At 43.7% G+C, this 24201-nt stretch overlaps 1 protein-coding gene across 2 annotated transcripts; it reads left to right on the top strand.

Moving 5' to 3' along the window:
• Window positions 1-661: 661 nt before the first annotated feature.
• On the top strand, window positions 662-23612 carry elmo3 (engulfment and cell motility 3). 2 transcript variants are annotated; one of them, XM_034084878.1, is made up of 21 exons: window positions 662-899; window positions 5991-6099; window positions 8611-8651; window positions 8788-8860; window positions 10315-10365; window positions 10748-10917; window positions 11498-11597; window positions 11696-11847; window positions 12618-12696; window positions 13397-13447; window positions 13564-13686; window positions 15293-15415; window positions 15488-15592; window positions 16273-16381; window positions 16498-16634; window positions 20169-20332; window positions 21224-21336; window positions 21461-21565; window positions 21664-21743; window positions 22949-23029; window positions 23123-23612. In XM_034084878.1, exons 2-21 carry the CDS (start codon window positions 6022-6024, stop codon window positions 23333-23335), a joined length of 2148 nt encoding a protein of 715 aa, XP_033940769.1. In that variant the 5' UTR covers window positions 662-899; window positions 5991-6021; the 3' UTR covers window positions 23336-23612. The 2 variants fall into 2 exon arrangements, with proteins under 2 accessions (XP_033940769.1, XP_033940770.1); XM_034084879.2 differs by lacking the exons at window positions 662-899; window positions 5991-6099; window positions 8611-8651; ... (10 more) ...; window positions 16273-16381; window positions 16498-16634 and adding an exon at window positions 17397-18484.
• Window positions 23613-24201: the final 589 nt, after the last annotated feature.

The raw sequence follows: 24201 nt of genomic DNA, 5'->3' as shown, positions 1-24201 counted from the left end.
GCTGACCATCTTATTGCAACACCCAGTGTGAGTCCACCTGGGAGTTTAGTTGCCCTTCCTCCGATCATTTCAGCTCCCTACAGTCAAATGTATATAATAACTACACATATATAGTTACATACAAAAAGGGACATCACGTGCAGGACTGCATTTCCTTGTAATCAGTTCAGTGAGGTAGGAGGTAGTTGATACTAGTAAAGTATCAATAAATATCTCTGGATACAGTCGGACAAGTTCTTGGCGACTGAAGTGACAGCAGGGGGCGGCTGTACCCAGCCGTACCCGACCCGGAACCTTGATTTAGTTAATCTACTACTTCTTGGAAATTTGAAAGAAAAACTGTTTTGAAACAACATAAACGGCAGCAGCGTTTCCAGAATTGATATGATTTCTCCTTCAAAGTAAAAGCCCTTTGTCATACTCTTATGTATTGTCTGTCTTACACGCAAAGCATGGAACATAGGTTCAATCTTACATAGGTACATATGGATTGAAGTAAATAAAGCTATGTATTTAAATAGCGACGGTTTTTTTTCTCATATCATTATGGAGTATGCGTAATAAGCAAAATGCATGCTAGGGCTTAAGCAGGCTGAACTGGGTTTTATGTTGAAGGTGCTAAGCGGAAACTCTGATCTAAATCATGCTAGCTTGCCTCACACCCTCGACTGAACGACTCCAACCAACCCGGAACTTTTTAAGTCAACTAATCATTCCTGAAAACTTATTGCAAGAGTTTTCTCCTTTTTTCCTAGCAGTTCACAAGTAACTCTAAGAAAAGTCACTTCCACATACGGGGTGTTCCTCTGAGGGGAAGAAAAGGACAGTTGCAAATGTTTCTCGCTCGGACTGCGGCAGCTCCTGTGGGACAGTAGCCTCGACTTGTATTTTCAAACCAGGTAGGACCCAGGCAGGAGGAAAGCTCTGCAGCTGACTAACTTAGTTCACCACCTTTGACTGTATCTTTCCACCATGCTTGTCATGTCATTTTTAAAGTACTGCCAGTTCAGGTGCGGATTTGTTGTTTTATATGCATATGTTTTACTTCTTAAAAATAAGCTTTGACAACGTTTGTTGATTCGCTTAAGCAGCACATTACTTTATTTTGAACTAAAGAAGTTCCACTGAACTCAGGTTACATTTTATTGTGTAAATCAGAACTGTAATAACGTTATTCACCAGTGTATTATATGTTATCACAAATGGTATACCATACATTACATACCAGTAGAAGGCTAGGGTCAGTCTTTCTCTTGTCTCTCCTCTATCTGAGACTGTGTGTGTGGTGTGTGTGTGTGTGTGGTGTGTGTGTGTGTGTGTGTGTGTGTGTGTGTGTGTGTGTGTGTGTGTGTGTGTGTGTGTGTGTGTGTGTGTGTGTGTGTGTGTGTGTGTGTGTGTGTGTGTGTGTGTGTGTGTGTGTGTGTGTGAAGGGGGGAAGCTCTCAGCTGCCTGAAATTCCTAACCTGACAGGAGAGAGAGAGAGAGAGAGAGAGAGAGAGAGAGAGAGAGAGAGAGAGAGAGAGAGAGAGAGAGAGAGAGAGAGAGAGAGAGAGAGAGAGAGAGAGAGAGAGAGAGAGAGAGAGAGAGAGAGAGAGAGAGAGAGAGAGAGAGGGGGGATCTGAGACACACAGTGAGTCAGCAGGCTAACAAAAGGTCTGGCTGTGCTGGTGGTTTTAAGCTTAATGAATGAAAGTGCTCATAGAAAACAGGGAAAAAAGCACTGCCAGCTGGACCTTTTTAATCTGTACATCTGTAGAGTCTAGATTTTACACCATAGGAAATTATGTTGAACAGAACACTATATTGTTTTACAGCACCATATGTGTGCTATGCGCTTAAGGCTCCATTGGTTTTCTCTGTACTCTAGCTATCCTGACTTCCCGTTACTGTCGCAAGAATTATTTGCCATCAGTCTGTTGACAACTGTCCTGATAGTAATATATATGTTTGTACTTTTGCATAATATAAATCTTACATGCTAGACAAACAGAATTTATTATCTTCTGTTAAACCTTTATAATGCTGTGACTAAGGCTTTGTGTAATGATATGATATTTTGATGTGTGGTTTCTGTTTGGTTGATATATTAATACTTATTTTTATTCTTTTAACTGTCATAACATTCAGAAAAGTCCCCATCAAAGTCGAAGGTGGCATGAACATACATTGCTTTGTCATCAACCTCGCCAAATATATAACAATATCTGTCAAAGCTAACAAAACATTCATTTGACCTTGATGTAAACCAGTAACTACATCAACATTTTTGCCAATAAATGTATTAAGATTAGTAGCATTTATCTTAGCAAACAGACAAACATGTAAGGTGCATCCTTCTGTACGTAATTGAGGGGAAATCACAAACATGCATCGACAGGTAGAGATCAGCAATAACCTCTGTTGAGAGGAGGAAAACCTAACCTCTTCTCTGTTGAGTTAAGAAGGGGAAACTTTACATTTAAATGTCCATTCAATCCGTAAATCATACACATTTACAGTAACTTAGTCAAGATGTGTAGTGGGTATGAATGCAATCTATGCACGACAACAATAAGAAATACATTTGATGTGTAAGAATTCAGGTTACAACACCATCTAAGCTTTTTGTTTTGTAGCTGAGGAAAACAGCTGACGCTCAAAGCACTAGCTTAGTTGTATCCTTCGTCTTGTTATAATGAAGGGCGGGGAGTCAATGCAGGCTTGGCAGTATCCAGTATTACAGAAGACCTGAGCGTGTACGGACAGGTCATGCTTTGCTGTCAGCGCGGGAAACCCCAAGCTGTTGGAACACATTGTTTCAGCTGACTACATTAGACCTGCATCTGCTCTTTTCATTCTTGTGTAATATAATACGTTACTCAATGAGAGTGCACTAGGAAGTATGTTTACTCAGAGTCTGAGGATCTAAAGATTTAAAGGCAGAAGATCAATGAGAAGCTGATTAATGTTAATTATTTTATTATATGAGACAATACATTATGTATGTTTAAAGTAGTATTATATTATAGGCCTTAGATATACAAAACATGTTTCTGAAGTGTTTGGCTCAAAATACCAAACAGCATTGTAACACCGCTCTTTTTCAGCCCTGTTCCAAAACTGCTGATTCTGTGTCTGTAGCTTTAAACACAAAACTTCCAAACTTCGGGCCCCTCTGTTAGATGTTCAGTTTTAAAAAACACAATGGTGCTCTAGGTCTAGGAGGAGAATCAGGTGACGAGGTGGGCGGGTGTTACCTTGGTTTGGATTGGCTCGTGGTTGCACAACCCAAAAAAACATTGGTGGCCAAAATCTGATCAGCTCATTTTCAGACAGGTTTTTATATAAATGGATCAGGACAAACAGAGAGAGAACTTTGCGAATCTCTAAACAGAGAGGGGACAGATATTTATGAATAGAAGAAATGTGGATTTTCCATAATAGGTGACCTTTAAATTTAACATTGAATATTTCTCTTCCCATCCATCCATCCATCCATCTTCTCCCGCTTATCCGTGGTCGGGTCGCGGGGGTATCAGTTCCAGCAGAGAGCCCCAAACTTTCCTTTCCCTGGCCACATCAACCAGCTCTGACTGGGGGATCCCAAGGCGCTCCCAGGCCAGCGAAGAGATATAATCCCTCCACCTGGTCCTAGGTCTACCCCTTGGTCTCTTCCCAGCTGGACGTGCCTGGAACACCTCCCTAGGGAGGCGCCCAGGTGGCATCCTAACTAGGTGCCCGAACCACCTCAACTGGCTTCTTTCGACGCGAAGGAGGAGCGGCTCAACTCCGAGTCCCTCCCTGATGACCGAACTTCTCACCTTATCCCTAAGGGAGACACCAGCCACCCGGCGGAGGAAACCCATCTCGGCCGCTTGTATCCGCGATCTCGTTCTTTCGGTCATGACCCATCCTTCATGATAGGTGAGGGTAGGAATGAAAATGGCCCGGTAGACAGAGAGCTTTGCCTTCTGGCTCAGCTCCCTTTTCGTCACAACGGTGCGGTAAAGCGACTGCAGTACCGCTCCCGCTGCTCCGATTCTCCGGCCCATCTCACGCTCCATTGTTCCCTCACTCGAGAACAAGACCCCGAGATACTTGAACTCCTTCACTTGGGGTAAGGACTCATTCCCTACTTGGAGTGGACAGTCCATCGGTTTCCTGCTGAGAACCATGGCCTCAGATTTGGTTAAATGGTAGATTTATTGTAAACATTTAAACATAATCTGAAAGTATCAAAAGTACATGAACAGAATATTACTGCACAATCGTTTTTAATAACCATTAGATATTTATGATTAATCATCAATTAAAGTTAGAGTTTAGGAAAACAAGGCTAAGAGCGCCTTGCTAGCATCACCTCAAGTACCTACAAACTTGCTAGCGTCAGCATGCTAACATGCTCACAATAACATTGTTATGAAGTCTTTTATTGTGTTGCGTTTCTGTCAAAGTTATAAGGAATGATTGTCTGCAAACTATGAATGTACAACATGTTGTACTAGTATTTGTAGTAGGTATTGAGATATTTCAGTCTGGAACAAAGTTGTGGCCGACCGATAGCTTCAGTTTTCATATTGCCAACCTTTTCCACAACTGGTTTAAATCACTTTAAAAAAGAACGGCCGAATCATATCCTTCCTAATGGGTAATCAAATACAACACCTTGTTGTCCAAGTACAGTAGAAGCCAGATTTTTACATTCTATATTTCACTATAAATACTCACCAAAACAAAGCTACCTATCCTTTGATCTTTTTAGTGCAAACCAAAGCAATCATTTGTGTTCAGCTGAAACACACATGGGCTCAATTTCACATTCACCATTATGCAGCTCAGACGGATACTCAGCTTAAAACACACAGGCACTCTTTGTGTTTGCAAAGACATGACATGCCATTACCCCGAGTTTGGCCTTGAATCTGCTGACTCATAAGCTGCTAGAGAACAAATCTGCATTCACAACCAGGAGGAGTGGACCTTCTGCACCACGACCAAAGAACACCTTGAGTGATTGTTTTTCCGTGCTTTAGTCAAATTCTCAATCGGTCCTGCTGTAGAAAGATATTCCTCCCTCTCATTCCCGTTCCGTAGGCCTTCATTATCAGGAACGATGCTGCCTCGGGCTGAGGGAGGTGGGGAGACGGTAAAGGCGCGTTGGTGCTTTGACAGGAGTATCGCTTTGAACCCCACCATAAACTGACTTGTTTTTAGACTGGTGGTGAAGGTATGTAAACTATCCAAGAGACCAAGCAGAGGGTGGGTGTTATGAATCACACCAAACACAAGCAGGCACACGCTCGACCTATTTTCTTTCACCAAGAGCTCATGAATGTACAGAAGAATTCAGATCCAGCTGTATTGTTTCCATGTGCTGAGAGCGAGGGAGAGAAGGACAAGCAAAAGGGGAGGGTTGGAAACACAACTGCTTCTTCTGTATCCTCTGGGAATGCTGTCTGAAGGCTGGATAGGAAGTGTGTACGGCATGTGTGAGTTGGAAAAGGGGGGAAGAAAGAGTGAACAACCCGTAGTGCGTGTTCAGACAGCGTTGAACCCACTCAGCTGTACGCAACGCGCCATAAACACACGGGGAAGGAGGAACATGGTGTTCTACAACTTCATATTGAAAACGATAGTGGCATTGACCTCCATGAGACCTTCATTAAATGACTGCAACAGGGTTGGTTAGCCTTCACTTTATCAAGTTTAAAAATGACTGAACTAGTTTTCAAACAACAGCAACGGGAACGAGCAATGTGAAGTGTCTCTGTTGCAAACATTTCAATGTTGAACAGTTCTTCCTCGCCCAAATCAAGACCAGGCTCATCAAATACAATCGCAATCTCATTTTGGTTATAGATTTTTCCTACTTTTTCTCACAGTTGTCTTTGTGGTGATGATGAGGTCAATGTAATGTTTCTATCAGGTTCCAGTTAGTTAAGGTTATGACGTTTTAATCAATGAGTATACAGAATCTGTTTTGACCCTTTCCTCTCATGTGTTATCTGCAGCCAGTGAGTGGTGGACTACAGACTCGCCAACATGCCTCAACAGAAGGACATAGTGAAGATTGCCATCCAGATGCCTGGGGCCTACCCCCAGCTCATACAACTGGACCAGGTAATGCACACCATTTCAATAAAGCTGTGTTAAAGTTGGATGGGTTTTTTCATTTGTTACTCTGGTTGGTAGTATTTAAAAAAATGATGTTGTCTTTGTTGTAGAGTCTCTGGTGTCCGCCTGTTTTCAGGGCTAGCTGTCTGCTGTATTCTCCAACAGTGAACTTCCTTCCCTTAGATCTAAGCCTTTAGCCCTCAGCCTTTTTAAGTAGCGCTTCACCTTGGGAAACCGCTTCATTTGCTTATCATGGTGACCGCCAGACAGCTCAAATGACCTTCACCCTCACCTTCAAGTGATGTTCAGATGTTAGACATACGTTGCTGTTTGCACTGTGGGCCACAACTGTATCCCAAAACAATCCAGTTTGTTTAAGAACATCAGTGTATGGCTACACACCCTATCTTTAAAATATTTGTGCTGCTGCTCAAGTTGAGCTCTTTCCTAGCTAGCACTCATAAACTAAATCTAACCCTAACTATTTATTGGAGGAGCTTAATATACTGTAGGTGGTTAAACATTTGGGAAGCAACAACACCCGCTGCTTTGACTTCCTCAACCTGATGCTGAATTCCTAGCAAAAGGCTGACTCTTGCTCTATACACAAAGTATTCAAAAGAAACGCATCATAAAGTCATTTACAAAGGGAAAGCAGTTTTTTGCAGGACGATATTTTAGTTCAGCAGCCTTTGACATTCTTGGAGATTTTAAATAAATGTCCTAGCCACGAAAGGAAGCAGCATATTAAACAAGGTTTCAGATACTAGAAATAATTTCACAATAATAATGTGAGTTCACATTATCAGTATACAAAAATATAACTAAGGTAATCATGTCCTGGATAACAAAGGGGCTATTAGCTCAGTTGTCATTATAGATGTATCTTTCACCATCTCCTTCATTTATTCTATTATTGATAACAAAAAAAGGAAAGTGTGCAGTGTGTGTGCCTTTGCATAGTGTACTTATCCCACTTCCTTACCCGTGTGGTTTGACACAACTGCTGCTGCTGCGTGAGATATTTAAAATAGTCTGGTACATCTGTGGCATCATTAACATATTGTACATAGGTTTCAGCATTGTTTCTTTAGCAAGCTAACGCAACAACTGCTACCAGATTCAACAAGTTAGCTTCTTTTAACTTGAGCAAAATCATTATAATCATTCTAAATGAAACTATGGGTGCTGCAATAAATACAGACACAGAAACTAACATTTATTTGTAATACACTGTGTTGCTTAACCAAACTTCACATGCTATGTAGCTAGCATCAAAGTGCAGTAAGGTTAGCTGGTTAGCTCACATTTACCTCGGCAGTTTTTATTGTAATGATGTTCCTTAGAGAAAGATACACAACTCTGTGAAGACATGGAACCTTTCTCTGTTGATCTCTTCAACAGGAGGTAGCAAACACTGCTAAACATTTCAAAGCTGAGTAATAATCCAAGAACAGAAGTCAGTTTAGCTAGTTAGCCAGCTAGGTAGATAGCTAGGCTAAGGCTGTTAGATGATACGTTTTTCATTTATTTCACAAATTGTTGGTTCATTTATATATTTGTACACATAGGATATCTTATTGTGTCATGATTATTTAAGATATTAAGCACTTTTATACCCATATGAGTTTTGTTCTTCAGCTTTGACTCAATGTGATTATGGGGAAGTTTCCCATGTTTTTCCCAGAAACTATGGGGAAGTTGTACTTTTTTTTGCGCAAGACTCTTTGCATGAGTAAAGGTTTAAACTGTATCCCTGTGTATCACATCACATACTGTACATCTCCTGAGAAGGTTTGAACAGACAGAGAATGGATTTAACAGATAGGCTACTCACGAGACTATCTGGTCAATTCAACAGAGAAAATGCAACACAACTCAAATGAAAGCAGACACCAGATGGACACACGTTTTCAAGCTTAACTTATATTGTCATGTGCAAGAAGACGAAATAGTTAAAAACGTAGGAGTTTTAGATTGTGATGTAAATGCACATGTTATTCTTTAATATTGCATCATAACCATTGCTGTCTGCCCAGAAGTATCCCCAAAAACCTCTCATTGGCCCAGTTGTCTCCACTAAACACATCCGATCACTTATAACAGAGCAGCCACTGGGTCTACCACAGAACCCGAAGACATTTTGATTGGTTGACCGCGGGGCTGACCACTAATAGCAGGATAGCTGAGAGCCAGACATGGAAGTAGTCTGGCTTTATTTACGTACAAAGACAGATCTGGGCACCCGGGGTAACATTGTTCAGAACGCGTTGAGGAGATGGATATCCTCTTCTTGGCGAACACAGTTTGCAGCCAGCTTGAATAGCTGTGGTACCGTGTTCCCATAACAGCATGCCATTACTGAAGCATGTGTTCAGCTCCCTGTCAGGGGAAACAAGTTGAGTCTTTAGTCCTGTTGTTATGATTCTCATGTGTGCAGCAGGTGTGTGTTTTTTTCTGTTATTTTAATGCATTTGTATGTATCTAACAGCTTGTGTCTGTTGTGTCTTTCCACAGAAAAAGCCTCTGTCTGCCGTGATAAAGGAAGTGTGTGATGGGTAAGTTAATAATGATAATGGATCAGATTTGTTTTGCTGCCTGTACGCTGTCCTGTGGAAATGTTTGACATCATTAACTGTTACTTTGAAAGTGATATCGCTTTGTGTGTGTGTGTTTGTGTTTGTGTGTGTGTAGCTGGAATCTACCAGGTCCAGACAACTACGCCCTGCAGTATGCTGATGGAGTGCAGACGTACATCACTGAATCGGTGAGTCCCATCTATGTACAAGTCATACATACAGTATACCATAATATGTCGAAATAAGGGAATTGGGGGGTAAATGTTTAAGCACTTCAGATTTTTTTTAATTTAAAACAAGAAGACGGTCAATCTCTGTTTTAAGATATCAAAGCACAGAAAGAAATAAGAGGAAGAACTGTGTCATCACCTCTGTCCGCTTTTGTGAGTATTTCCCTTAAGTACACAAGTACATGTTATTACTTTAGTTAACGCTACATGTATTTAGTTTACATAAAATGAAGCCCAGCCCCCTCAATGTCATCAATGCTATAACAATGAGTGTGAGACAGACTAAAAAAACATAGGACAGAGAGAATGAAAAAAAAGAGTAAGGTAGCTGTAAGTACACTCAGCTTCTTGGTGTGTAGTGACCTTTTGAAAAGGTTGCCCTCCCCCCTCTCTGGCCTGAAGTGGGCTGCAGAATCCATTACGATGTCATCAGAGATATGCATGGGAAGATGCTTCATTTATTGTAACACTGGAGTGTTTGTGAAACACACAGCAGGCTTGTGTGTTTCATCCTAACAATGTGTACAAAGCATGATACCTTTCAGAGTTGGTTGTTATTCAAATACAGACGTTTAAGTCCAATAGAAGATTCATTCCTAGGCCGAGTAAACAGAAGCTTGAATGTGTGCAGTGTGAGAACAACATTATTTCCTTCCTTAGTAATTGTATATCTTATTTCGGAGTGCACAAAAGTGCAATTGGGAGCACAAGCTTAGATTGTAAACACAGAAGAGATTAACCGTGCAGCTCGAGTGAACAAAGTAGCTTACAGTGACAATTCATAAATGACGCATACATGTAGTATTCACATGCACACCGTTTGCTTTATCCAACTGTCTTTTGTAATGGGTGACACTTCTAAGTTCAATACATCAGCTTTATTTATGTTTGTTATGTAGCAATTGGTATTTGTCGGTGTTAAACAAGCCTTAGAAATGAGGTAAAAGTACATGTTATGCATTGTTAAAAGAAAGAACACTGGATCAGCTGGTTGCGTTGGGGCAGGCACATCACATTAGTCTGTTGCTGATGCTCTGGGAGTCCAGTCAGCTTCTTCTCAGAGAAAACGGTTTGGTCGCAGAGATGCAGAGCTTGCTAACCTCGTCGTGCATCTCACAGACAACACAGTCTTACCCTCAACATGGAACTCTCTTCTGCTGCCAGTCACTAGGGTCCGTGCTAATTCAGTCCAAGCTTGTTCTGCACTTTAGAGGTGACTATATTTGTAAGCGTGAGTTTGTGTATGGGTTACTGTGTGTATTGGTCTTCTTACTGAATATGTGTCTGTGTGACTGTGGTTTACTCATTGGTATAAATGTGTGTTTGACTTCCTCTGCGTTCCTGTTTATGTCGGTCTGTTTTAGTTTTCAACACTTTTTAAATCCCCCTGTGTGTTTGTTTGTGTGTCGTAGAATCGTCTGGACATAAAGAATGGCTGCATTCTGCGTCTGACCAAGGCACCGGTGAGTCTGCATCGACCACGCTCTCAGCCACGCTACGCTTTCACCTCATTCTTCTCTCATTCCTCCAGCCTCCGTCTCTCGCTCCATCGCTGGCCCATCACACTTTCATTTATGTTATGCGTGCCGGAAATGTACAGAATCAGACGAATATACAGTCAATAGGGTGTGTGTGTGTGTGTGTGTGTGTGTGTGTGTGTGTGTGTGTGTGTGTGTGTGTGTGTGTGTGTGTGTGTGTGTGTGTGTGTGTGTGTGTGTGTGTGTGTGTGTGTGTGTGTGTGTGTGTGTGTGTGTGTGTGTGTGTGTGTGTGTGTGTGTGTGTGTGTGTGTGTGTGTGTGTGTGTGTGTGTGAGATCATGTGAGATCATGTGTGTTTTGCTTGCAGGGCCGATGTGCAGAGGACTTGTACAAAGGCATCCAGAGCTCGGACTCAGGCGTGCGCTGTGATTCGCTGAAGGAACTGGCGAGCGTTTCCACAGACGTGACCTTTGCTCAAGAGTTCATCAGCCGAGACGGACACCTCTTATTGGTCAAGATAGTAGAGGACTCTAATGAGTGAGTGCTCAATGTGTGTCTGTCTCTGCGTGTGTACTTTTTCAAAGGGTGTGGTCCAAACGGTTCCTCAGATAGATACCAGTGGTGCCGTGGGGTGAAGTGGTTCCAGCACGTAGAGCAGCATGTCCTGCTGAGCTAAACATTTAAAGAAAATAAAAACACCTGCTGAATATTTGTATTTAAGGCCACACGTGAGTTACGTCTTCTGCTGAACGTTTGTTGACACATTTCTTCCATTTTCTCTTTTCCAATTTTGTTTAAAATCTAATATTTAGTTTATTATGAGCAAAGTCTGTTGAAATGCTATTTGTCAATGCAAATGTGCGAGTGAAAGAAATACCTGTATTAATGTCCTTCAATGTACTCATCATGTCTTTGTGTGTGTGTGTGTGTGTGTGTGTGTGTGTGTGTGTGTGTGTGTGTGTGTGTGTGTGTGTGTGTGTGTGTGTGTGTGTGTGTGTGTGTGTGTGTGTGTGTGTGTGTGTGTGTGTGTGTGTGTGTGTGTGTGTGTGTGTGTGTGTGTGTGTGTGTGTGTGTGTGTGTGTGTGTGTGTGTGTGTGTGTGTGTGCGTGTCACTCAGGAGTAACGACATCATGACCCACACGCTGACAGGCTTCATGGAGCTGATGGATCACGGGATCGTTTCATGGGAGAACCTCTCCTGCGTCTTCATCAAGAAGGTACGGCCTGTCTCTGTTGTTCTGTCCGATGTCTTTTTCTCTGCCTGTGGTCACACTCTCTCTTGCTCTTCTTCCTTCTGTCCTTCCATTCCTTCCAGATTGCCAGCTTTGTCAACGCCAAGTCGACCGACGTATCGATGCAGCAGGTGTCCCTGGACATCCTGGAGAGCATGGTGCTGAGCAGCCACAGCCTCTTCCTGCAGGTCAAACAGGAAGTCACCATGGAGCGGCTCATCGCTCACCTCCAGGTGTAAGTAGCTGATAGATATGGACTGACTCTTAGAAGCCAATCACACATGAGCTGCCACACCTGCCTGATATATGATGTTCTTTGTGTTGCAACCTTGATTATTCCACCAGTTTTAACACTGACCAGAAATGTCATTGATGTTACACTTCTTTAATACGGCCAGGGGTCTAAAGTACTTCCTATCCCCCGACCTTTCCCTCTCTTACTCGAACAGACCTGTTTTAGAAATCGCTTTCAAATACACACCTGTGTAGTTCCATGATTGCATCTTCCATGGTTGCAACACTATTATACAGACAGCATCTGTCCAGTTGCAGACACATAGACAGAAATATAAACATCTGGAAAGGTGCTAGTGCACGTAACAATGCATTTAACAACATATTGTCTGTATTGCTTTGTTGCACAGAGACCACCTTGTTCATCCAGAGCAAAGCTAATCTAATCCAAACCACTTTCAGAGGTAACATAAACAAAGCCCACACAGTGTTCAGGATGTGCTGTAAAACGAAAGAGAAAACTAACTCTGAAAGTGACACATCTGTGTGTGGGGGGGGGGGGTGATAAGTATCAGCATTGTCTCTGAAACAGGAAGTTTTTAAATATGTAAAAAGACTAATGTTGAGAATTCCACTGTCTCTACCATTTATTACCAACATTTCACAGTTGTCAGTTCACAGAGTGTAATCTGTTAAAACATCTTTCACTCCTAACAACCTCGTTATGAAGCCGCTTGTCTCACTTCCTGTGTCCTCTCTGATTGATTCCAGGACCAATCCGCAGATCCAGACCAAAGCCATGGCTCTACTTATGGCACTGCTCCAAACTGCCGGAGACTCGGACAGACAGGTGCTGCTGCAGTGTGTCTCTTAGTCTCTAATGTTTCAATGACTTCCTCTTCTCATCCAACGTTCAGGCGTGCACACGAGTTGGTGTTCAGTTAGTTTCAGGGCCTTCCTTCCAGATAGTGTGCACTGTGCATCCTTTAACTAAGCTGTTGTTTTTCCTAATAAATCATCTCAATGTTTTACAATTGGAAGCTTCAATATCCCAGGCGTATGGGCATGCATGTGACCGGGAGTGAAGGGTGGTTATTTGCGTCATCAGGCCATTACTGTGCACGCGCAGCTTCTTACAGACAGTCTGGAAATCAGCCATGTATCTCGTTCTGCCCGCTCATCACAGTCCAGCCTTTCTCTCCCTCCGTTCCTGCTCCTCTCTCATTGTACGGGAACAGTTCCCTCATTCAGCCCCTGTCTCCCTTTCTCTCAGACTCTCTTTGTTACTCACACACACACTCACTTCCTCACTTTTACAGTAAGTCAACAAATCCACCCTTCTTATCAGCAAATGTGGCCCTGAACCAAACTAGGCTGGGCATGTACCAGCAAGTGATGATTGTGTCATAGAGGTCAAAGTCTTTACACTCACTAATATCAATGTCCCGCCCACTGATCTGCAGCTGACTCTCTGTCGCCCCCACATGTTAGAAACATGGTATTGCACCACAGTAACACATTTGACTCACTCTTTGTTTTCTGTTTTGCAGGATATGTTTGCGTTCCTGAATAAGAAGAATCTCCGACAGTACATTTATAAAGTAAATCATCTCACTCTTGACATTTCACATTGTTTCCTGTGTCTCAGTGGTAAAATGATCTCATTGTTGTGCAGAGGAATGGAAATAAAGCAACAGTGTTTTGTTATTTGTTGCAGAATATCATCCACAGTTCTGGGTCGGTCCAGGACGAGATGGCCCACTACCTCTATGTCCTACAGTCCGTTACCTTGAACCACCTGGAGCCTCGCATGAGGACGCCTCTGGACAGCTACAACCAGGTGAGCTACAGCACACAAGGCACACGTCCGATCGTCCGGGACGTGTTATTTACAATATCGGACAAGTACATCTTTCCATTGACTTGTCCGATGGACAAGGGACATTTTTCGCCCATAATTATTGACAAATTATTGATAAATTCAGCTTACAAAAGGCAGAACTCATTCGCACATTGTCCGTGTCCCCGCGGACCGCAGCTCTCTCTCTCTATGCTCCGGATCAGCTCAGCGTCTCCCTCTCTCTTTCTCTCTCTCTCTCTCTTCTCTCTCTCTCTCTCTCTCTCTCTTTCTCTCTACACACACCGTTTAACAGCCTCATCTTTGTCAACCTTTCTGATGTTCTTTCTCTAACACGTAATGAAGGTTATTTAGCGTTTTAGCTCCTATGTTGTTAATGTTGACCGCCAGGGATGTCAGTATTCTTGATGAAGCAGGGTCTAGAAAGTACATTATTGAAATGAAAATACTATTTATTTATTTGTACAAACAGTGAGCAGCCGGGCAGCTGCAGCATGTGTATTGCAGGACATGTGTTGGACAGACTGTGTGGTTGGACTGTGTCTCACAGGCAGGTTGTAACATCAGAGGAGACTGGGCCAGTTGCACATTCTCAAACTGCACCACTTAGAACTAACTCAACAATGCAGAGATTATTTTTATATCATTGTATTCAATAAGCGTAACAACATTAAACAGTATGAAGTGATTTGTATTAGGAATACAGATTTGACTTAATGTTTTCATATATATATTTTTCTCCCAGTGAAATTGGCATGGGACTTATTTTTACCTTTTTAAAGAACCGGAATCGAAAAGCATAACCGGAATCGTTCAAATCCAAACGATACCCAACCATGGATGTATAAGAAGAAGAATGTGTGATGCAGTAAAATCTTACCGCTCACTTACGTTAACGGTGTCGTAAAACCGTGGGAAAATGTCAAATACGATGAGAAGATTCCAGTGGCCCTAATTGTTCAGTGAAAGATTTATTCGGACAAGTCAATTGCCAAACTCACTTGTCCATGGACAAGTACTCTCTAAAAACTGATCCATAGTTAATGTATGTCCTCCTGTAGATGGAGGTCAATACGGGAGCACGAAGCAATGAACTGCTGTGAAGGGGGACGGCTGCAAAACATCAAACTTAAACAAAATAAACGTAATGAGGCGCACCTAAAATATCAATATGGGTTTAAGTGAGTGCTCTATTTAGATCACACGTTAGCGGTTTGACAGCCCATGCTGACAGGAAGCTGAAGTCATCATCTATTCTCTGTTCAAACCACTATACTGCGTTCTTTTGGTGAGCTTATCCAAACTAGAGATGTGCCCACCACCATTTCCTGAAGAAGATACATTAATATGATAAGTACCTCATACAACTCAACTTCAAAACAACTCCACTTTTAAATTGTACATATCTAAAACACAGTAACTTCTCACTGATCACAGATGTTGCTGTGCTCAGCTGTTCCTTGGTGTAAAGCCACTTTGTTGTTTTTTTCCGAGCAAGTGTTTTTATCTTTCATCTTAACAAATGACCAAAGTATGAAAACACCTGTTAACACTAAACATCCACCTTTCTTCTGCCTCCGTCCTGCAGGAGCAGAGAGACGTCCTTCACGGTTTGCGGCAGGCTGCGTTTGAGACGGAAAGCGAGAACAGTCTGAGCAATGAGAGGCGCCGCTCGCTCTGCGCCAAAGAGTTCAAGAAGTTAGGCTTCTCTGTAGGTGGCCGCGGTCAGAAGTCACTCCCTAATGGTTCTGCTCCCTTCTAATATTCTCTTTGATCCTTTCAGAACAACAGTAACCCCGGGCAGGACTTGGTGCGAACGCCTCCGGGTCTTCTGGCTCTGGACACCATGTTTTACTTTGCATCACGCTATCCTGACGCCTACAGCAGGGTGAGCAGGATGCAGCTGCTTTTACTCCACCATATAAAGAGTTTATGGCTCAGTTAAAGATTTTCAACACATTTTCGGACTTTTGCAATGTTGTAGCTAGCATTGTTCTCAAGTATGTCATTAACCTGAGCCGTTTCATATTAGAAATGATAAAGAATATCCCATTGTGATGACCTGATCTAAATATCTCATACATGTGTTGGTTGTCTAATCCAGGGGTTCCCAAAGTGGGGGTCGCGAGATGATTACAAAATAAAAATTGGGGGGGGAAAGTATCAATCCAAAAAAACACATAGTTTTTCTAGAACAGATTACAAAGGGCCTGAAAATGGTACAGACAAGTGGCAACATGTGTGATGAAGGTGTTGCGCTGGGCTATATCATGCAATCGAAAGTGAAACTTAAGCTCGCTCCATTGCGGAGATATTCCCACGAGAGTGCGGAAAACTTCAATTAATTCACCCCCCCGTTGACAGGGGGGTCGCCAATCTCTGGCACTGTTATTTTGGGGGTCGCGCGCTGAAAGGTTTGGGGACCCCTGGTCTAATACAGGATACAAGTGAGTGCTTTAGAACAGCTGAACAAGTCAATACTGTCATGTCCTTGCCATGGTCTGGGTAAGCTCTGTGACAGAGCTTCTCTTCCTGTCCAGCTGAATGTCCTTTGTGTCTCTCCCCCAGTTTGTCCTGGAGAACAGCAGCAGGGAAGACAAACACGAGTGTCCGTTTGCCAGGAGCAGCATCCAGCTCACGCTCATCCTGTGTGAGATCCTTCGTATCGGAGAACCCCGTGAGTTCTCCTCCAACCTGCGGCATCAGAACCATGTTGGACCTCTGGTGAAACTGATCATCTCCATCTGTTTTGCTTTTCCTTTCCATCTTTCCTCTTCCCTCCTCTGCGAATAGCCTCCGAGACGAGGTCCGATTACCACCCCATCTTCTTCAGTCAGGATCGGCTGATGGAGGAGCTTTTCTGCGTCTGCATTCAGCTGCTCAACAAGACCTGGAAGGAGATGAGAGCCACACAGGAGGACTTCGACAAGGTAGGCTAGCTTCAAACGTATCGGGCTGGATATTCACTTTAAAAGAACAGTTCCACTTTTCAGGAAATGTGTCCAGCGATGGATGAAAATATCAAAATATACCCACTCCTCGTTTACAGTCTTTGGCGCTAAGCTAAGCTAGCCAACTGTAAGTAAAGCTGCACATTTCCATATGCAAACACGAGGGGTGCCTTATTCCGTCTCAATACGTCCAGGTCATAATGAGGTATGACAGCTATAAGATCCAGTTGTGCTACTCGACCGTAACCCCGACATATAAACATGGTAAATGCTCTGAAAGGGTAGACCGTATCCTCGTTGTACTGTTGGCATGTTTGTCTTCATTTCCACTCAGAAAATCAAATAAAGACAGAAGGAAGGAGGCATGCTGAAGTAAAAGGCAGATAACTCAGTCTGTCTGTGCTTTTCTAAACGTACGTAATGCCACATCGTCCCCTGATGCAGTCGCTGCTCCGTCTGGTTGTGTGTGTACAGAGAGGACTAGGGGTACTCAGACCCCCGCCCCCAGCAGGTCTTGCAAACAGCTCCCGGGACATTATGCTGACCTGGCCATGTCACCGATGCACTTCTTTAATGATGACATCTGGTAAATAAACCCTTGGTGTGTGGCTTGCTGTCTTGCACTGTAGCGTCATGAATCAGCAGCTCATTACATCAGAGCGGTGATCAAAATAAACACCAACTATTTAGATAATATATGAATACACAGATTTCTGGCTTTTCTGTTTTATATCAAATTCAAGTGAATAATAATATGTTAAAGAATTGGGTTTATCACGATGAATCAAGCCCACCGTGAGTCATGTTAATAAACGACATGAAGCTTTCAAAGCCATTGAACAAAAGGGCAAGGTCCTCCAGACTCCAGTTCAACAGCAGTCTTTCCCGAGAGCCTTTTAAAGACTTGTTTTATGGTGGATTGTGTAACTTTGTGACTTTGAATGGCTTTATTCTCATGCTAACCGTCCCAGAGCTGCCCCCTCATGGAGAGGTGCCCCTGCATGAGGAACACACATGGAGCCCCCAGCCTCAGTGGAGTGCCAGCTTTCAGCAGCGGGGTCTTGTCTGGGAGAGATACTGAGGGTCCCTAAAAGGAGAGTGGTCTCGCTTTTGTCCCGAGTCTCATCTCAACATCACACACAACCCTCTCCGGGTAGTCATAAAACTCGGTGACCTTTCACCCCTCGGGAGCGGGCCAGTGTCCCGAGCGCCAGGCAGGCAGGCAGACCAGGCTTTTGTTTCTGACCATGGACCCCTACCCAGGGTGCTTTGGGGCGAGCACAAAGGGGCATGAGGTGGACAAAGAGAAGGGTGGTGGGCGGCAGAAACAGGGAAAACAAAGCGCTCGGGGAATGGGGAGTAATTACACAACACCAGAGGGGAAACCTCCGGAAACAATGTGAGAGGGAGCGGGGGAGACAAGAGAGGGGAGATGGTGGTGAATTAGAAGTATAAGTGTTTCAGATTGTGCCCAGGTTGCTCTAAACACCCTCTGCCATAACGGTATTCCTCCACACACACACACACACACACACACACACACACACACACACACACACACACACACACACACACACACTTATCACATGCTGCAGGGTGTTAGGGAACAGCTGCCACCTTCGCTCCCATTGGCCGCTTCAGCTAAATGACAGAGGGGCCGGACCAGCGTGTGTGTGAGAGTATCAAGGCTCTGTTTACAAAACAGCCCCAGGCCTGCACTCTGCTGTCATGCCGTGATCGCTGCCTCTCACTGCGGGTCGTCCACGTCGCTCCTCCCCTTGTTGACGAAGGGCTCACTCCATAGTAGTACTGCAGCAAGAAACATGGAGGTAAGGTTGTTTTTGGTTTTGTTTCTTAGTCAGTATGCGTGTCAAGCAGTTTGTTGTTTGTTTGTTTGTTTGTTTGTTTGTTATGAGGCAGTCGATCTCAAATGGTCCAGGTGCAGAGTTAAGGGCACTTTGTATCCATACTTAAAGCTAAACTGTTAGAAATGTGTGTCAACGTGACACAACAGTGTGAAGTGGCTGGCTGGTGTCATGTCCCGGACAGCGAGGTCATTCTGGCTCGGGGGGGCTTCAGCAGGGAGTCGCGTGTTCACACAACACGATGTGAGATTCCACCATCTGTCCTCCCACTGCCGCCAGACGGAAAGACTCTCCACGGCACCCACAGACTGTCATGACGTTTCACTTTGTTATATAATGGAACATTTTCAGAGCGGCCTCGACGGAGCGGTGCTAAAGACAGGTCAAATGACTCTTTCCTCACCGATTGTTCCCAATCAGTGGAATGGGGTGTGAGCAGGAACGATGTAGGTCCGCAGAGTGAGAGAGTGGACGAGTAGAGCTGAAACAGGCGTGTGGCTTTATAGATGTGTGATAGATGCTGCACTATTTACAGCCGAGGCGCATACTGAAGGCAGCTATTGATTTTACACATGTGCAGATTTTGACCAACTGCCCTCAGCTCTTATCTCAGGGTACCGGCCCTCGGGGTCTGCAGAACACACACACACACACACACACACACACACACACACACACACAATCACACGGGAATGGCAAACGCTGAGTCAGTGCTAGAGCCTTTCAGTCTGTGGGTACAAATTGTTTTCAAACTAAATATATATTCAATTGTTTGCAGTGTATTATTATATTTGAACCCCAGGGAAATAACACCCAGTTATTGATTGTTCTAATACAGCGTTGTCGGGGGGGTGGCAGATAATTGCGTTAATAAAGAGCGTGCTGATCAATGGCTGGCCCTGAGAGAGGAGGGTCCTCAATAGGTGGTGGACAGTGTGAATCTGTAACCTTCAGCTGGTGAAGGATTTAGGAGGGAAACTATTTGAATGGATTATTGTCCATAAAGAAAGGGGTTTGAATACGTCATTAGCATTTGAACAGGCCATTGGTTAGGGTCTTTTGTATTGACAACCCAAAGGAATGTATTCTATTCATCTAAAAGTAAGACTTTGATGGGTAATAAAATATCTTCAATGTATCTTTTAAAAGAAAAAGATATACATGGGAAGCAGGGTTAAATGAATCTGTTAAAATGGTTTTCTCTGTAACAAATTCTTTGAGCATGAATGTCATTCAGATCAGGGGAGTAGAACACACTTATTTTATTGGTGGCTGGGATTTTCCACCTGCTCCCCTCTGATCAAATACAACATTTAGGATAATCATTTTACGTTTCACTGGGCCAACATGTTTTACGTTACATGTGATATTTCTCATTGTCTAACTTAAAGGACGTCTTAATGTTGACATCGCTCTTCTCTGCTGCTGTCGTTGGATGATGAGGACAAGTTATGTCAATCTCTCTGAATCTCTCTTTTGATTGGCACTAAAACCCCAAAGCATCTCTGAATCCAGGAGACGTGTTGGTAGGAAAGAGAAGCTGGGGTTACAGCACGTTCTTCTCGCTCATCCCGGCCAGACGAACTGGAGGCAGGCCGCAGGTGTTCCTACATGAGACAGTACGTGTGTATCATCTCTCTGTCCCCAGGTGATGCAGGTGGTGAGGGAGCAGATCACCAGGACCCTCTCCAGTAAGCCCACCTCCCTGGAGCTCTTCAAGAACAAAGTCAACGCCCTGAACTACAGCGAGATCCTCAAACTGCGGCAGACGGAGCGGCTGCACCAAGAGGAGACCCTCGCTCCCCCCGTACTGTGAGTAGCAGGATCTTTGGACATTAGAAACACGTCCCATGTGCTCCTTCCTGGCACCATGTGTGGGTGCTCTGTTCCAAATGCTTGGCCGGAGACCCAGCAGCTATTGGCTTTCCAAACATTAAAAAAGGGTTCAGATCCTGATTTAGATTGTTTGTTAATATGTAGAAAAGTCCAGCACCACGGTGTCAGAACCAGACCAGCTGCTCCACTGATGACTGCAGAGTTCCCACCCCTATGGAAGCGGTTGTTTGTCACTACACACTGCGTGTGGCAGAGTGATGCTGCCACACTGAAGGTGGGGGGCAGACGTTATAGTCCATGCTTTACATCCCCATAGGCTTTCCTAATCAATTAGCAATGAAGACAAATGTTTTTTCTGGCGATGTGTTTTACTTGTTATGTTATGTGTCTGGGTTGGGTTTCTGTGGTTAGGTTGTGAATGCTAACGAGGCAGGGCTCAAATAATTGGGATTCACAATGCTATCCCTATTATCATCAAAATATGCTTTAAACTATTGAAATAGCCAAATATAATCCATTTGGTATACAGGTATTTAGGGTACCTTACATTGTATTAAGAAACACATATTTGTATTGCATCTAAGATATGACCGATCTTTCTTTAGTAAAAAACAACCTGAGATAAGGTTATCATTCATCGTGTGTGTGTGTGTGTGTGTGTGTGTGTGTGTGTGTGTGTGTGTGTGTGTGTGTGTGTGTGTGTGTGTGTGTGTGTGTGTGTGTGTGTGTGTGTGTGTGTGTGTGTGTGTGTGTGTGTGTGTGTGTGTGTGTGTGTGTGTGTGTGTGTGTGTGTGTGTGTGTGTGTGTGTGTGTGTGTGTGTGTGTGTGTGTGTGTGTGTGTGTGTGTGTGTGTGTGTTCATATCCAGGGAGCTCAAAGAGCGCCTGAAGCCGGAGCTGCTGGAGCTGATCCGCGAGCAGAGACTCAACAGGCTGTGTCAAGGAACCATGTTCAAGAAGATCAGCAACCGACGCAGGCAGGGTGAGAGGACACACACACACACACACACACACACACACACACACACACACACACACTCACCCTTACACACAGCGTACAGTGTGTATTTTTCTTCTAACCTCTTAGACTGTTTGCTTTTCCTCAGATAAACTGTGGTACTGCCGCTTGTCGCCCAATCACAAAATGCTTCACTACGGGGATGTGGAGGAGGACACGGACAATCCACCAATAGAAACACTGCAAGAGAAGAGTGAGTTGAAGCTGGGCTGGGCTGTTGCAGTCGTTAAGATTCACATATGTTCTGTATCAAGACAAATCACACATCACATTTCCATTTGTTCCCTTCAGTTCCAGTGGCAGATATCAAAGGCTTGCTGACGGGAAAAGACTGTCCTCACATGAAGGAGAACAAAAGCAAACAGAACAAGGTGGGCAGCACTCCTCCTCTCCTTATGATGTATATCATCGATGCAAAGTGATCCCCTCATCTTTAAGACTCTTCAATGGAAATTCTTATCTGACGAAAATGTTTTTTTACTTAAAGGTCCCATGTCATGCCTTTCCGGTTATTCCGGTTATTCCGAGTTATGTAGCTTTTTCTGCATGTGAACGGTCTGCAGAGTCACACACCCTCAAAGTACACCCTGTAGGGAGTACAACTCTAACACAGAGAAGACCTGTCTGTGCTGCCCCAGAACGCCTCGTTGGACATTTCTCCTTTTCCATTGTTTACTTCCTGGGTTCTGTGACGTGCCCATACCCAAATGGACCCATTAGTCCAAATGGACCAATCCGCGGAGCCATTACGTTACGTCCTTAAGACTTCCTCACACACACACTCAATCTTTTCTCAGCTGCAGCTTCGCCGATTCCTCCTCCCTGAGACGGCGGGATGCGGCGAGGCAGTGTGTGTGTGTGTGAGCACACACACAAACTCCCAGCCAGGCTGTGGGTGTGTGTGTGTGTGTGTGTGTGTGTGTGTGCTCGGGTTGCTTTCGGGCTGGGTCTCGCTGTCTCGCAGACGGCCACTGGGCTCATAGGGAGGGGGGGCAGGAGCTCCAACAAGCCGTGTAGGACAGAGAGTGAATACACAGACTAAACAGAGATGCTGGGAGAAACCAATGTGAGTTTGGAACATTGAACAATGTAAATCTATTCTAGTCGACCTCAACAATGGAATTATGATCAGTAGAAATGGCCACGGCATGGGACCTTTAAATCTGAAGTGCTTCATTTCTCATGTTTAACAACAGGTTATTTCATCAAAAAATAAAAGATAGCTTTTTATTTAAATGTCTCAAAGAGCCCAGTAATACAATTATCAAATCACCATTCTAATTCATTTTATGAGTTTAATTTAACTGATTTGTTAAACCTTATTTAACTTGATATGACCGTATTTAATTTAGTCTTAATGCACATTATTTTATTTCATATTCTGTTCTTGTACATATCATACATATTTACGTGTATATAGACTTAAGCACTATTTTGTATTTTTGTATTTTATTACATTTGTTGCGTTGTTGGAGGGGCTCAGGTCAGAACCATTTCTACGCTGTAGCTTTGAGCATATGACAATAAAACCTTTGAATCTTGAATCTATTAACACCCTTTGTGTCCCTCGCTGCAGGAGGTGCTGGACCTGGCCTTTAGCCTCACATATGATGTAGAAGAGGACAGCCTTAACTTCATCGCCCCCTCCAGAACTGATGTGAGTGTTATGGAGTATCTTCCTCTTCATCACAGTTAAATGTTTCTGTGTGCATGACGACAGTGATATTAAACCTCGCTGGCGTCCTCTCAGTTCTGCCTGTGGACAGATGGGCTGAGCGTGCTCCTGGGCCGGGAGATGAGCAGCGAGTCCACGCGCAGCGAGCTGGAGATCCTGCTCTCCATGGAGATCAAGCTCCGCCTCCTGGACCTGGAGAACGTTCCCATCCCCGACTGTGCGCCCGTCATCCCCAAACCGCCCAGCAACTACAACTTCTGCTACGACTTCAGCCAGACGGAGCAGTAGAGCAGGATGTGTGAATGTGTAAATATATATATATACTGTATGTGTGTGTGTGTGCGTGTGTGTCTGAAATTAGAAGTGTGTGTTTGATGAGAACTGACCTGTGCATCCGTGCACTGATTCCTATTACACAGATGTATAACATTAGGTTTATGTGGTCTTCTGCATCCAAGTGAAGAAAACCTGTGGAAACTGCTACCATTTGCCTTTTGACTGTATTTGCATTAATTCAACATATTTCCTCAGATGAAAATGAAATCCTTCTTCTTCAGCCACTCAATTAATGGTACTATGATTTAGTTTTGTTATCATTTTATATCTCTAAATATATCTTAAATGGTGTATGGTGCATGGAATGCTCCTGCGTGCGAGGGTGGTTTTTATTGGTCGAGACAATAGACGCTGTGTCTCTAAATGCTGGCTGTGCTCATGTTTTTGAATGAGCATGAATTTGGACAGTGCTTTTTCACGATGTGGTGCACATTACACTCATTTCCAACATAACAAAGACACGTACAGTATGTGTAGGACAATGTGTTGCTTAAAGGGTACTGGCCTTGGTACGGATCCCAGAAGCTGTGGATCCGAGATGATCTGTACGACTTTTATTAGATGTGTTATAGTGATGCAGATCTGCATTAGGTACCATGCTGACTTCACAAAGAGAGACACAAAGCTTATCAAACTATATCTGTATGATACAGAATGCAATAAGTGTTCCTGCGTAGGATTGTTTTAAATGTGTTGGATCAGATCCTGAAATGGAACGATTTTATAAAAGGTACTGATAATAATATGATGGCCTATCACAATGTGCTGCACTTTGACTCAGTGGCTTCTCAATAACTGACACAGGTCTGTTTGTTTGG

The sequence above is a fragment of the Pseudochaenichthys georgianus genome, chromosome 6, assembly GCF_902827115.2.
Source record: "Pseudochaenichthys georgianus chromosome 6, fPseGeo1.2, whole genome shotgun sequence".
NCBI lineage: Eukaryota > Metazoa > Chordata > Actinopteri > Perciformes > Channichthyidae > Pseudochaenichthys > Pseudochaenichthys georgianus.
The sequence above is the reverse complement of the archived record's forward strand: the minus strand, read 5'-3'. Positions and strand labels throughout refer to the sequence as shown.

What these genes read in the sequence shown, in the direction of transcription:
- elmo3 (XM_034084878.1), top strand. Translation starts at nt 6,022, where the DNA reads ATGCCTCAACAGAAGGACATAGTGAAGATTGCCATCCAGATGCCTGGG. An exon ending in AGCTCATACAACTGGACCAG is followed by an intron (nt 6,100 to 8,610) that starts GTAATGCACACC and finishes GTCTTTCCACAG; the next exon opens with AAAAAGCCTCTGTCTGCCGT. An exon ending in ATAGTAGAGGACTCTAATGA is followed by an intron (nt 10,918 to 11,497) that starts GTGAGTGCTCAA and finishes CGTGTCACTCAG; the next exon opens with GAGTAACGACATCATGACCC.